This window comes from Papaver somniferum, chromosome 7 (assembly GCF_003573695.1).
Source record: "Papaver somniferum cultivar HN1 chromosome 7, ASM357369v1, whole genome shotgun sequence".
NCBI lineage: Eukaryota > Viridiplantae > Streptophyta > Magnoliopsida > Ranunculales > Papaveraceae > Papaver > Papaver somniferum.
Genome location: NC_039364.1, coordinates 188,807,517 through 188,823,207, shown reverse-complemented (window position 1 = coordinate 188,823,207; position 15,691 = coordinate 188,807,517). Strand labels below are relative to the sequence as shown.

The following is a 15,691-nucleotide window of genomic DNA, read 5'->3' as shown; positions in this document are numbered from 1 at the left end:
GAACGGTCATTTCTTGGTTTAGGCCAGACTTGTACAGATTGATCTCTCGAATCTAAAGTACTCCCTTACAGTACATTGTTTTGGGTTTAGATTCGTTTCTCACCCACACTCACGCGAAATTACCGAAATCAGCAGGAATGGTTTTCACCCATAAACACCTACAAAGAGGAAAACTTAACGTGCACATCAATTATTACGAAAGTACGAAGTGATTAGCTATATTGCACATGAAAATTACAAAATTACAAAGTACGAAACTTAACGTGCACATCAATCAGCAGGAATGGTTTTCACCCATACGCTACGATACACCACATATTCAAGCAGCAATAGATGCTTGCCATGCCACGGGTGGTGGACGTGTTAAATTCCCAATTGGGAATTATTTAACAGCAATAATTTACTTGAAATCAGGGGTGATGCTGGATCTCCAGAAAAATGCTACCATTTTAGGAGGCACGAAACTGAGTGATTATCCTTTAGAATCACATAGATGGTATGTTGTGTTGGCAGAGAGTGCCACAGATGTTGGGATCATGGGTCAAGGAATAATTGACGGTCAAGGACCAAAATTTGTGGAGAAGATAAACGAAAGGAAGAATATTATGGTCAGTTGGAATGCTACCGGAGCTTGTTTTGGTGATGAATGCAGGCCTAGGCTCGTTGGTTTCCTTGACTGCACAAATGTTGGAGTTTCAGATGTCCTCTTTACACAACCTGCTTACTGGTGGTGCGTAGTACTCACTTCTTGATATTTCTCTGTTGATGCTTGCTAATAATGCCAATTTCTAAAAGAATTAATTAGGTCCATGGTACATTCATACTGTCAGGAACTACTACTATAGTACTATGTTACTAGATTATATATGGGAACCAAGATGGTGAGCTTGTTTGTAAAATTTTGTGTTTTTCGTTTTCCTGATTCACTACATACACATGGGTTTACTGCATACTTTCATTGGGCAGGATAGATGTTGTTGGTAGAAATATGTTAGTGTTGCCCGTACTACATGAAAACAATTAGGTAGATATTGCAACTTGTCCAATGGCCCTACAAGAAATGTAATGCCTGTTCCATATTATGGTCAGAGGCCTGTGGTTCCAGTGCGAGATAAACCGAAAATGCAACTTGTCTAAGGAATTTTCGGTTTATCTCGCACTGGAAGCACAGGCCTCTGAATGTTGTATATGTTGCACGCTTTCTATGCAATAAAAAAAAAACTTTAAGCTACATGATAATATTTCTTCATATTAGTCGCAAATATAATATTTTTTCATATTAATCGCAAACAGAGATGCAGGAAAAGGGAACAAAAGGGAGTTCTTTAAATAAGGTTTTTGTTATCAGTCAGGGACCAGGGTTATATCACAGTTCATCATGCTTATATTGACTCGTATTATGTTATCTGATCTTAACACCCATAAATGTCAATATTCAGTGTAGAAAACAAGTGTACAATATTGGAAACCCTGACAAAAGACTGATTGCCAAAATTCGGCAAAAATGACCTCACTATAGTTGTGTTCTATTCGGCACTACTACCGCATGGATGTTTATTGTCTACTGTGTTCCTCATTTATCTACATATGTAGGTTCACTCGTATTATGCTATCTGATCTTAGCATCCATAAATGTCAATATTTTCTCTTCAGAGTAGAAAGCAAAATGTACAATACCCAGAAACCCTGAAAAAGGAATGATTGCCAAAGTTTGGCAAAAATGACCACATTGTAGTTGTGTTCTATTTGGCACTGCAACAGCATGATTTTTTATTATCTATTGTGTTCCTTATTCGTCTACAGTTTGCACATTGTGAGATGCGACAATACATCAATTGACGGCCTATCTATTTTTGGTGATTTTAATACTCCAAACAACGACGGGATAGATATTGAGGATTCTAATAATACAGTAATTACGAGATGCATCATCAACACAGGAGACGATGCTATCTGTCCTAAAACATCCACAGGTCCCGTGCATAACTTAACTGTGTCAAACTCCTGGATCCGGACAAAATCCTCTGCCATCAAACTCGGGAGTGCTAGTTGGTACGATTTTAAAGGTCTTTTGTTTGACAATATCACCATCGTCGATTCTCACCGAGGGCTAGCTTTGCAGTTACGCGATGGAGGTATGACAATTATCACATAATTTTTCTTGAAAGGTTTATTTGATAGAGCAGTTGTTTTATAATTTTTTTGGCTCTTGCTTTCCAACTCCTTAGCTGTGTGTAATTATACTATTCATAGGTATAACAAAACTTTGAGTGACTACCTCCACGTTATTCCCATATGCTCAAGCTTTATAGGCTAGGCTGGATGGTGAGACCAAATTCTACATGTGTTGGTCAATATTAGGAGAGTTATATTTATGGGCTCGAGACTCTTGGATTGAGACCCATCTTCACAGTCTCAGTTTGAGACCCAAGACCCATCTTCACAGTCTCAGTTCACAGTTATCACCACTGTTATGGACAGTCCAATGATTCCACTGTGATGGACAGTCCAATGATTCAACTGTTATGGACAGTCCATTGTAAGGTCGAACTCTAGGGTTGTATATCTTGTATAAGAGGCAGATTGAATGAAGGAATGAAACTACGAAACTATTTTGATATATGTGTTTTACAAAACCGGCACCATATAGTCAGTTGAAAGTATTTGGTTGCTTGTGTTATGCACATGATCAAAGTAATAAAGGGGATAAGTTTGCAAGTCGAGGAAGAAGGTGCGTCTTTCTGGGTTATCCTTTTGGGAAGAAGGCATGGCAATTATATGACTTAGACAAGAGACAATTTTTAGTTTCAAGGGATGTAGAGTTTCATGAACATCAGTTTCCTTACATATCTAGGGTACCTGATCAGCCAACTGAGACAGTTCAGTCTAATAATGACGTGTGTTGGAGTGATGATGAAGAAATAGTGCAGCAAGAGAACCCAGAAGATATTACTGAGAACCCAATATACATTACTGAGAACCCAGAAGACAATACTGCGAACCCAGAATATATTACTGGGAACCAGGAAGGTATTACTGCGAACCCAGAAAACATTACTGAGAACCCGGAAGACATTACTGAGAACCCTGGAGATAATACTGAGAACCCAGAATATATTACTGAGAACCTTGTGGTCTCGAAGGAAGTGACGGACGCTAGTATGGGTAAAGGAAGGAGACAGAAGATTCCGTCTAGTAGGCTCAAAGGTTTTGTAACGCACACTGTACGACAAAATAGTCCATCTCATGCTCACTCTCCACAATCGTCATCCTCAGGTACGCCGTATCCTTTGACATATTATGTTAGTTGTGATAAATTCTCTACAGTTCATAAAAAGTTTCTTGCAGCAATTACTGCTGGGTCTGCGCCTAAAAATTTCAAAGAAGCCATGAAGTATCCAGGATGGCGTAAGGCAATGGCAGAAGAAATACGAGCTTTGGAAGAACAAGGAACATGGGAATTAGAAGAATTACCGCCGGGAAAGAAAGCTCTTGGTAGTAAATGGATTTACACAGAGAAGTATGATGAGAATGGACAGTTGGTGCGGCTCAAAGCTAGACTGGTGATCTTTGGGAATCATCAAGTAGAAGGGTTGGATTACAATGAGACATTTGCACCAGTGGCGAAAATGACGACAGTGCGGACTTTCCTAGCTGTGGCAGCAATTAAGAATTGGGAAGTACATCAGATGGATGTACATAATGCATTTCTTCATGGAGACTTGGAAGAAGAAGTGTATATGAAAATACCACCTGGATTTTCTCAAGGTAAGTCTAATATGGTGTGTAGGATGAAAAAAATCTTTATATGGTTTAAAGCAGGCTCCTCGGTGTTGGTTTGCAAAATTGTCTGCAGCTTTGAAGAATTATGGGTTTCGGCAATCATATTCTGATTATTCTCTTTTTATCATGACTAAGGAAAAAACCCAACTTAATGTTTTGGTCTATGTGGATGATTTGATTGTTGCGGGTAATGATTTGGTTGCGCTTGATCAATTCAAACGTTACTTGGGACAATGCTTCAAGATGAAAGATTTGGGAAAGTTGAAGTATTTTCTGGGTTTGGAGGTGGCACGGAGTGCACAAGGTTTTTATATGTGTCAACGCAAATATGCGTTGGATATCATCATGGAAGCAGGTTTATTAGGTGCAAAACCTGCAGAATTTCCAATGGAAACTAATCACCGTCTTTCTTTGGACAAAGGAGATTTGTTCACGGATGTGGAAAAATATCGAAGATTGATTGGGCGTTTAATCTATTTGTCCGTGACTCGGCCAGACCTAGTATATTCTGTTCATATTTTGTCTCAATTCATGCAACTGCCGAGAATAGCACATTGGGAAGCGGCTCTTCGTGTGGTTCGATATTTGAAGAAGAATCCTGGGCAAGGAATTCTGTTGCGCTCTGATAGTGGCCTTAATTTGAAAGGATGGTGTGACTCTGATTGGGCTGGTTGTCCCTTAACTAGACGCTCGTTGACGGGTTGGTTTGTTCTTCTTGGGTATTCTCCAATATCCTGGAAAACTAAGAAGCAACATACTGTTTCTCGTTCGTCAGCTGAAGCGGAATATAGATCTATGGCAGCGGCGACGTGTGAATTAAAATGGTTGAAAAAATTACTGGGTGATTTGGGAGTTCATCATCCACATGGAATGCGTCTTCTCTGTGATAGTCAATCGGCTTTGTATATTGCTCAGAATCCAGTTTTTCATGAACGAACAAAGCATATTGAAGTTGATTGTCATCTGGTTAGAGATGCTATCGTGCAGAAGCTTATTACGCCTTCTTACACTCCTACAACAGTGCAATTGGCGGACATTTTTACTAAATCTTTAGGGAAAGCTCAGTTTCAGTTTCTTATGTCCAAGATGGGCATGTGTGACCTCCATGCTCCGTCTTGAGGGAGGGTATTAGGAGAGTTATATTTATGGGCTCGAGACTCTTGGATTGAGACCCATCTTCACAGTCTCAGTTTGAGACCCAAGACCCATCTTCACAGTCTCAGTTCACAGTTATCACCACTGTTATGGACAGTCCAATGATTCCACTGTGATGGACAGTCCAATGATTCAACTGTTATGGACAGTCCATTGTAAGGTCGAACTCTAGGGTTGTATATCTTGTATAAGAGGCAGATTGAATGAAGGAATGAAACTACGAAACTATTTTGATATATGTGTTTTACAAAATCTAACAGTAAAACATCAGACTGACACCCTAAGCGACCTCTGTACAAGAATGTTGCATGCCCTCTAGAGTTCCGTTATTTTATAGGTAACTTCCTTTAAGAATTAGCTTATTGAGACCCCAAAACCTGGAAGTTGCGACCATGCTCGTCAGATCATGGCAGTTGGGTCCTCGATTATTATGGTAAAAGTTGAGATGAAGCGAAGGGTTACATAAGCATGAAACCTTTGTTGACTCCGTTATTTTGTTACGCTGAGTGTAGTAAATTGTTACCCTCACTCTCTTATGCTCCCTTGGTGTTTCACACCACTTTATGTTTTTTTTTATTATCTTACATTGTCATGAACTCACCGTCAACTTCATGCAGGAAACGCCAGCGATATCACTTTTTCTAACATAAATATCAACACGCGGTATTATGATCCATCGTGGTGGGGCAGAGCAGAGCCAATCTACATAACAACTTGCCCACGTTACTCCTATTCAAAAGTTGGTATAATCTCTAATGTACAGTTCATCAACATATCTGTGAGTTCAGAAAATGGAGTCTTTTTATCTGGTTCAAGTGAAGGTGTTCTAAGCAACTTGAATTTCATCAATGTGAATCTTACTTATAGTAGATGGTCCGATTTTGCCGATGGGTTAGTTGATTATCGACCGGGTTGCCAGGGTCTTGTAAATCACAGTTCAGCTGATATTATAATGGATCATGTTGATGGATTACAGATTGAAAATATGAACATGAAATGGTCAAATGGTTACCTAAAAGGATGGAATAACACTTTGGACTTCAGTCCATCAACGGTGAACAACATATCTATACTTGGTTTCAATTCAGCTCTGATGAGCCTCTCCCAGAAATCACTATAACATTATTTTCACTGATTCTTATTATTCCTTTAATAATAAATAATTATTTTGCCTCTGAAGTGAAGACTTGTCGTTGATGGTGGATTTTTGACGAAGGTTAGATTCATAAAATTATATCCAGAATTAAGTATTTTTGACCACATCAGAAGCATGAGAGATATTATGTCTTCGTGTTCTGCAAGAGAAGTGAATTGCAGTTCTATAATCTTGTCAAAACAATGATACATGACGGAAATATCAGAGCCTCTTGCTCAAGAGCTTTCAGTATTCCTTTCCATGTTCGAAAGACATTTGAAAGATGTTTGGTGCTATAACCATTTCCAGAATTATATTCAGAACAAACATGATGTTGCCATCTCATGTCTGAATCAATTAATCGCTTCTAGACAGGTTGTCTGCTAGTACAAGGCGTTAATTTAGTGCTAATTCATCCTGATGAATTCCTATAAATAATCAGAACGAATATGATGTAGTTCGTTCCTTCCGTCCAGGCCTTATTGTGGATCAGGCTGTGATTCGTAAGTGCACCAAGTATTTTGACCGATATGTGAGTCAGGGATATCGTTTTGGTGTGCTTTCCTCCTCCACTTTGGGGGAGCTCAGTGAAGATGCAGTCGACCTCTTGAAGCGTTTCCATAACTATTCTACTAGGCATGAAGGTACACCTAAGGGTGGTAATTTCTTTTTCATAGGTTATGTGTTTGTCAATCAGAAGGGGGTCGGAGCCAGCTTGTTTCCAGGCTTCCAACTAACTTCTTGTTATTTTGCTCTTTGCATGTTGTTCTTTTCTTATGCTTTAATTATTATAATAAATAAGTAAATAAAATAGTATGATGTTGGGCATATTAGATAGGTTTAGAGTAGGGTGTCAACAACCCAAGTTGACACAAAATCCGGTGTCACCACCACAAGTTGATACAAAATCTGGTGTCACCACCACCTCCACCGTCGTCGTCACCACCACCACAACATGTGATATAATAAATGATATGAATTTTTTTATCTAAATATTTATTTATAGGATTCAAAATTAAATGAATTACGTTTTAGAATATGAGAGGTATAATTATTGATGGATTAAGGTATTTGTGAAGTCCATGAAAAGGAGGGGTGTTTATTCAATTTCCATCACCGTGTTAGCTATCTCATATCTCGACTATCTGAATATACTAATTACTGCTAGTGTAAAACATTTAACTAATTTCTTCTACTGTTAAATTCTTCGGATGAATTTCTAAAAGAAATATACTAATTCACTCTGATATTCATCTACTTCAATTTATGGCTTTTCCCAGCTGAATCCCATGGATTAGTAATTAGGGTTGCACAAGGGTCGGTACAATCCGGGTTTCTTAAAAACCCGGTACCTGTACCTCATGTTCACTGGTTCTCTATTGTGAGTACATGTACATGTACCTGTACATGTCCCGGTAAGACAAGTCCAGTTCCAGTCCGGTACCAGGTTTTTACTTATTACCCTTATCAATTAACAACAATCAATCCTCTGATGAAATAAACCCACAAATTCAATTCATTAAAATTCACAAAATTTAACCATTTTCAGGGAAACCCAAAGATCAGAGAACCCATGTTACCAAATCCCTACAAATTCAATTAATGGTTCTAAGAAGCTACTTCATAAAACATCCAGAAAAATATCAATTGATTCACAATAAATTGATAATTATGTCAACAAGGATACATCATAAGATTATTTGATTGAACATAGATATAAACATGATTGAACTACCAAATCCAACAACCATCTTCAAGAACTGCATCTGCACTATACCAACATCCATTTCTTTCCTCCTTTCCTTATGAATCAAACCCTAAATCAAACATGCAATTAGTTTCTAAAGTCAACGAAGAAAAAGAAACAAATAATCATTATCCAGATCTCTAATCGATTTCCTTTAATAGAACATAAATTGATATCGAATAAACCCTAAATCGGTTTCAAATAAACCCCAAAATTAGATGAATGCTTTACCGTGACTGTTTTTCTTCAATTGGTTAAAACCCTAATTGAAATTGAAAGATAGGTGCTTAAAACCCTAAACCAGATGAAGAAGAAGGACAGAAAAGAAGAAGTGAAAAGAGAAGAAAATGCAGAAAGAAGAAATGAAGAATAATCTTCACTCTTTAGTAGAAGTGAAGAAGATGAAGTTTGAAGCCGCAGTGAAGAAGAAACTGAAAGTGAAAAAATAATAATGAGAAGCAGATCGAATTTTTCACTTATCTCTTATACCAAACCTAAAACGGATGGTTGAGATTGATTTATTTAACTATAATCAACGTCTCTTATTAACCGGGAATTTCAGGCCGGTAAAAGCCGGTACTTCTCTATACCCAATACCTGTACCGGTCTACACCGGTTCTCATATATTATTCCCGGTACTTGTCTCTCCTTTTCCGGTTCCGGCACGGTTCTGGTCCCGATTTGCCGGTTCTGGTGCGGTTCTCCGGTTCTGGTTCGGTTCTTGTGCAGCCTTATGTAATGAATTATTCATCTTAGGGCATGTCACCCCCGAGTAAAAGGCACAGGTGTGTTTAGTAATAGTGCTCAAATGAGCATCCAAAAACATGGAAAAACAAAGATATAGGAGTTCAATCGAACAAGGAAAAAGAAGAGGGAGAAAATAATAATGATATTAATAAAATAATAAAAACCGTGAGGTAGGTCCCACACGGACGACCGCTAATCATGCGCCGTTTTTTGCCAGTCCCCTGCTCCTTTTTCCTTTTTATCTTATTATTATTTGGGTTTCCTCTTTCAATCAAGATTCGTTATTCATATTAAGTTATAAAAAACCAAGGTGATACTATTTGAGTTACCAAAACTCCACCCATATGTTGAGAGTTACAAGAACTCCATTTCCCCCAAAACTGATACAAAAACCCCAATTTTTTTTTAAAGTTTAAATTAGATCATTCAAGTTTTCTAATAATTTCATACCAGCCTTCCCACAGTTTATTTCTTCTTATTTTCTGTCGTCCCCTCATCTTCTTATCTCATTTCTTTTTTCCAGCGCCTCCTCTTCTCCAACTACTAGCAACACTTCCTCTTCTTCCTTATGCACCACCACCAAATCGACGATAATATCCTGATCCTCCATCTCCTTTTCGCCATCACCAATGACAACACCTCCTCCTTTTACTCAACGAATATAAAATACAGATTGAGTATGCGAATTAGGGAAAAAAAAGGTAAAAATTAAACTGAATCTAGAGATCTGATTTTTAACCTAATATTAATGTAATTTTTCTTCTCAATCTATCTATTTTAAAGTTGAATTTCAAAAAAATTGGTTACAAATTTTAATTGGTTTGTTGATTTGATGAATTAAATCTAGGGTATTGAATAATGATGGAGATTAAACTTGATCTTCGTTTTTTTCGTTTATAATTAATGATCCTGATACAAAACAAGGTAAATTGAAATAGTCATTTTGTTAACCTTGATGTGAATGTTGTTTGGTCTTCCTTTAACTAAGATTTTTAACAAGAAAGGAACTTTCATACTTCGAGATGTATATGCAAATATCGAAGGTCTTCCTTTAATTTTTGTGATGCAGGAATTGACTATGGAGTTCCATTTATTCGTAAGAGGGATTATAATCATTTAGTAGGTTAATTTTTGGTAGTTTTTTGGTACTGGAAATTGACAAGTATGTTGCAAGTTAAAATATTGTTAGTTTGGAAGAACAACACATGTTAATTTTAACTATAATACACCAATGATGCCATTTCAAAGAGTTAGATAATTTGTACCTAACTAGTTACATGATATCCAATAGATATTTGTGGTGTTATATGATTTTGTTTCAGTTTTGTGATTTTTATTCGACGAAACCTAATTATGGTTTCATCTGAATTTGAATTATGTTTTTGAAATTTTGTCGATGAAACCACGTTTTGTTGGTTAAATTATAGTTATGTGTATGTTTCTGTGATGTAGGAATTGATCATCGAGGAGGAAGAATTATTGAAAGGCTTGAATAATGAACAGGGTGAGGAAGAATATATTGGTTTTGGTTGCTTTCGTGAAATCGTGTATGCGAAAATGAAAGTGAAAGTTAGAGATGCCGTTATTGCATTGATTAATCAAGAACGCCATGGAAATGAAATTGATAGGAGTTTGGTGAAGAATGTCTTAGAGATTTTTGTTGAAATTGGGAATGAAAAAGGTGAAGATAAGTTGGATTACTATGTGAATGATTTCGAAACTGCGTTTTTAAACGATATGGTTGATTATTATAATAGGAAAGGTTCTAATGAGATGACGGTTGTAGAATGTTTGCAAAGGGAGAAGGATCGGGTTTCTCACTATTTACATTTCAGTACTGAGAAGAAGCTGTTGAAACAAGTTCAAGGTCATGCGTTGCTTGAAAATGCCCAATAGAATCTTGAAAAAAAAAAAGAAATGCGGCTCCTGATGATCTCTGAAGGATGTACTGACTCTATCTAATACTTAGAAGATGCGAAGGAAGGAGACATTTTTAGAATAAATGGATCATGACTATAAATTACTGCTTGTCATTTTTTAGTTAATGACTTATTGTTTCATCGTTACAGGTAAGCCAAACCTACAAACTACATAGTAGACCAAAGTTTCAAAATCAACTAGCTTATTTTGCAGTTTTTATTCATTGTTGTCGTTGCTAACATTTTAGAACAACTTCAAAATCTAATTAGTTTCATATGTATCTGATTTGTTTCTATTAGTTCCCTAACAAACCTTCTTAGACCTGCAGTCAAGTCACGTTAATTAATATGACTTTCCGGTACTAAAACGTGTTTTTTGTTTGTTTTTTGTTTCCTGCTAGTGCAGTTGAAATTTAGCTGAGGTATGTTTGGTTTTTCCCCCCTACAGGTTACATCGGCTTTTGCATTGTCATCTGGAGTGACAGTGTGGAACGCTTTCGTATTCGAGATAGTGATGACATTTGGTCTTGTATACACTGTATATGCAACAACAATTGATCCAAATAAGGAAAGTCTGGGAACAATTGCACCACTTTCCATTGGTTTCATTGTTGGAGCTAACATTTTGGCCGGTGGAGATTTCTATGGAGCATCCATGAACCCAGCTGTCTCTTTTGGTCCTGCCGTTGTCAGTTGGACTTGGACTAACCACTGGTTTTATGATGAAAATTCAACTTGGGGAAAAGAGATTTGATATTTATATGATGATTCATGTTGTTGTTGTTGTTGTTGTTACAGATGATGATGAGGAAGGAGCGATTTGCAACTAAAACGGTAGGTTGATTTGTTTTATTTGTAGTCATGCTTTGAAAATTGTTGAAATTGATGTATAAAATCTTCTGCATGTAGTCCGCACCACCTAATTTTGATACTTTTGATGTTTACGAAAGATTGTTCACTCGCTCCATGTCGTTTCCTGTTATTTTTAGTTTACAGAACTTTCATTTTGCTTTATAGTACCTTGTTGGAATTCTCCTTGCGTACATAAAGATAGATCCAAGTATGCCGGACCTGATAGAGATTGGAGAGTACCGCCCTAGTTTGACCAGCTTTCATCGATTATAAAACACTGAAAAGTACATTTATGATGTAACCAATTTTGGTTTCATCTAATTTTGTTTTATATGTTTTAACACTTGACCCATATATTTTATAAAATAAACCACCCGAGATGAAAAAAGCTTCAACTACCTATATTATACTCCAACTAACCTATAGAATTTAGAAAAATACTCCTATTCTAATGTTTCTTGTACTAGCATTTAGCAAAATATGTAGGCAACATCTACACTTTTGGCACATCAGCGTCATATTAGTGCCTCACAAGCGACTTGGTAGGTTGTATTCATTTTGTATAAGTTCATCTTTGTAACTTTGTGGTGTTGAGAACTTTGTTTAGCTATGTTTCATCTGTTAGTGTTTTAAGAACTCTGCGAAATAACATTTAGGCATGTCATATCAATCATGACATTTCAATGACGTCTTTCTATCAATGGACATGTATAATACTTCCTGTATTTTTTCTTGCAGTTGAATAGACATTTGCACGAAACCAATTATGGTTTCATCTTATTTATGATGGAACCAAAATTGGTTTCATCTATTTATGATGAAACCAAACCTGGTTTGATCTAATTTTTGCTAATCTTTGTCGTGATATTTAGTCGGACTACTGCTGAAATACTTGAGATGTTTGAAGCTTTGGGAGTGCCACCAGTTTTGAATGATGACGCAGAAGATGTTGTGCATTGTAACTTAGTTACAGACTTTTCTACAAAAAATCGTTATGAATGGTTGGTGGAGCAGATGCCAAATACCAGTGAAGTACCCTTCTCTTGCATATGGATATAATATGACCCCCTAAAGGTATAATTATTTCTATGGTCAGCTTCTCAAAATTCAATTCCAACTATCGACAATTTAAACTTAAGTGGATGTCAAATACAAGATACAATGTGTTCCTTCTGTAACCTTCATGAGGAATTTGTGAATCACCTTCTCTTGCATTGTGATTATGCACATAAAATTTGGTCTTACTTCATTGGTGGGTACAACATCAGATGGTACAGGGAGGAACAATTGCTACTCAACTCCAAGCTTGGAAATTCAGCACACTTTATTTAGTAACAGTTTTATCAAGGCGGCGCATGGCAATCTGCTCATGACACCTTCTACGGCGGCAGTGATGCCTCTGGCTCCATGGGTATGTACTAAACTCACAAACCCACTTTTAAAATCCAAAACCCACTTATGAAATCACCCAATCTCGTCATCTAAAGCTTCAACCTCTTGCAAATTTCTAACTTTGGCTTGTTTTTTTTGGTTTTTCAAACAGGCGGAGCAGTGGATATGGAAATCTGTACAGTCAAGGTTATGAAGTACAAACAACAACATTAAGTACATCATTATTCAACAATGGGGTTAAGTTTTTTGGTTCATGTTTTGAGCTGAAATGTGCTAACGATCCACATTGGTGTCATTCCGGCAGTCCGTCGATTTTGATTACGGCTACTAATTTCTGTCCGCTGAATTTCGCACAAGCTAGTGATAATGGTGGTTGGTGTAACCCTCCTCGTCCACACTTTGATCTTGCTATGCCTATGTTCTTGAAGATTGCTTAGTACCGTGCCGGGATTGTTCTTGTTGCTTATCGCCGGTAAGTTGCTTTCCGACATTTTTACTGCTTCTGTTTTTATTGTTGTGTGTCTGTCATGTGTTAGATATTCTTTAACTGTCCAAGCACGTAAAGTTAAAAAAAATAACGCCCACTGGCCACTACATAAAGTGTGCTGAAAAAATAAAATCGACGGACTCGTCCCATGATCATTACTTCATATGATGATACAAAAATACTGGTATATTTGTATATCTGCCTGTCTAGTTGTTGAATTTCCAAGAGAAAAGCGAAAAGCGATAGGGTGATGTACATCTGCTTGTCTAGTTGTTGTTTACACATTGGTAAGAAGTTGTCATTTCCACATCACATCGTAATTTTTTGTCATGTAGTAATCTCATAAACAGCCCATCCGACTGGCCATACTGTAGTGATTGATATCTACTATTTTAAAGGGTTGATTAGAAATTTGATGGTGATATAATTTTATTTCTTTTGTTGAAACCAGTTTTGGTTTCATCTAATATGTGATTTTTTTTTTCCAGATTTTATATCGACGAAACCAATCTCGTTGGTGATACGGTAATTTATGTTGAAACGAGTTTTGGTTGCTTTTCGATTTTTTTCAATATTTTTTTTTACTTTTTGTCGATGAAACCAATATTATTTGTGATACGCTAATTTTATATTGAGACGAGCTATGGTTTTATTTTCTTATTTAATTTTTTTATTGATTAGACGAATCTTGTTGGTCATACGATAATTTATGTTGAAACGAGTTTCGGTTTCATCTAATTTTATTGTTTTTTTAAAGTTTTTGTGGACGAAACCAATATTGTTGGTAATACGAGAATATTATGTTGAAACAAATTTTCACGTTTCATATTTATCGACAAAACCAAATTGTAGTTTATTGTTGGAATCAATTTTGGTTTCAACATACTAGTATTTGTTTTTTTCATTTTGTTGATGAAACCAAAACTGGTTTCATCAAATTTTAGCTCTGGAGATGATGGTAGTGGTGGTTGTGGTGCTACTGTGGTGGTGATGGTGCCGATGAAGGTGGTCGGTGGCAGCAGTGGCAGGTGTCGGCGGAACGATGGTGCTGGTGGTGGGCGGCCGCGGTGCTGGTGGCGGTGGGGTGGGGAGGGGGGGTTTGGTCGGTTGGTGGAGATTGGCGATGGTCGGCAGCGGTGGAGCTGGCTGGTGACAGTGGTGGTGGTGCAATGACGGTGGTGGCGACACGATAGTGATGGTGGCGCGGTGGCTGGTGGTGGCGTGGTGGTGGTCGGTGGCGTTAGGCGGTGGTGGCGCGGTGGTGGTAGACAGTGGTGGTGGTGGCGCGGTGGTGGTAGACAGTGGTGGTGGCGGTCGGTGGCGGTGGTGGTCGGTGGTGACGGTGGATGGTGGCTATAAGCAAACAGTTGTAAGGAGTATTGTCGTGGAAAAGATTCAAGGTAGTTGTAAGGAAACAGTTTTATCCGGTTGGCTACCTTGAGGAGAGATGGTTCAAGTGGTATAACTTGAAGCAAATCTACAACCAAACCATACAAGACTATACTTCGGAATTTCAGAATCAAGCTATGATTTTGGATTTAGACTTGGGAGATTATGTTATCTATATGAAGTATATCTCCGGGATCCATGAGTATATACGGAAGGAGTTGAAGATGTTTTCGGTAAATACTATCTCTGAAGCAAGTATAAAAGCTATCGCCATTGAAGGCAGGCATAAGAAATCTGATTCAAAGGGAAATACTAAGGTGAAATCTGGAGGTACCACTGTGAAAGGAGGTGAAAGGAGCAAATAAGAAGGGAAGTCTGGTGACAAAGAAGGTTTGTCTTGCACCCATTGCAAGCAAACAGGTCATGTTGTTGACAAGGGTTGGGTTAAGAACCCTCATCTAAAGCCTAAAGGGTTGCAGAGGAAAGAATCCAGGAAGGCAGCACTAGTCGCGCAAACTCCAAAAGGAGTCCACGGATTAACGGAACCCAATTCAAAGCTTTCTCTTATGACAGGGGCAAAAGAAAGACCTTCAAAAGATGATCTTAGGGAACAACTCTTCACAGTGAATATGCAAGTCAAAACAACACTAGTAGATGTTGTTATTGATCTGAGAAGTCAGAAGAATTTACTTTCAAATTCTTTGGTGCAGAAGTTAGGATTGAAGACTAACAAACATCCAAAACGATGCCCTTTAGGATGGCTACAAAAGGAAGGAGGCTTACAAGTTTCACAGCAGTGCACGTTCAAATTTGCTCTAGATGAGTCATAGATCGACGAAGTTACATGCGACGTAGTTCCTTTGGATGTTTGTCAGGTGGTACCAGGTAGTCCTTACCTATGGGATAGAGATGCAAATCTACAGAGGAGGGAACAAAAGTACACCTTACCAAAGATGGAGAAAGTTTTGCGATTCGGGCTATTAGTTCTCCTCTTGAGGGAGCAATCTTGATTACAGCCACTCAGTCTAAGCAGTTGGTGAATGCTATCACAAAGTTCATTCTCCTTGTGATCCGTTCTCTTGAGG

At 37.7% G+C, this 15,691-nt stretch overlaps 1 protein-coding gene and 1 long non-coding RNA gene across 2 annotated transcripts; both read left to right on the top strand.

The window, feature by feature from the left end:
- The first annotated feature begins 227 nt into the window (after positions 1-227).
- Positions 228-6,058, top strand: LOC113295704 (exo-poly-alpha-D-galacturonosidase-like). The gene is made up of 3 exons (XM_026544031.1): positions 228-730; positions 1,804-2,135; positions 5,556-6,058. The coding sequence occupies exons 1-3, from the start codon at positions 228-230 to the stop codon at positions 6,056-6,058; spliced, it is 1,338 nt and encodes a 445-aa protein (XP_026399816.1).
- Positions 6,059-8,955: 2,897 nt separating this feature from the next.
- LOC113299223 lies at positions 8,956-13,973 on the top strand. The gene is made up of 7 exons (XR_003334748.1): positions 8,956-9,268; positions 10,020-10,636; positions 10,935-11,320; positions 12,211-12,412; positions 12,607-12,749; positions 12,882-13,202; positions 13,706-13,973. It is a non-coding gene; the product is annotated as an uncharacterized LOC113299223 (long non-coding RNA).
- The last annotated feature ends 1,718 nt before the right edge of the window (positions 13,974-15,691 follow it).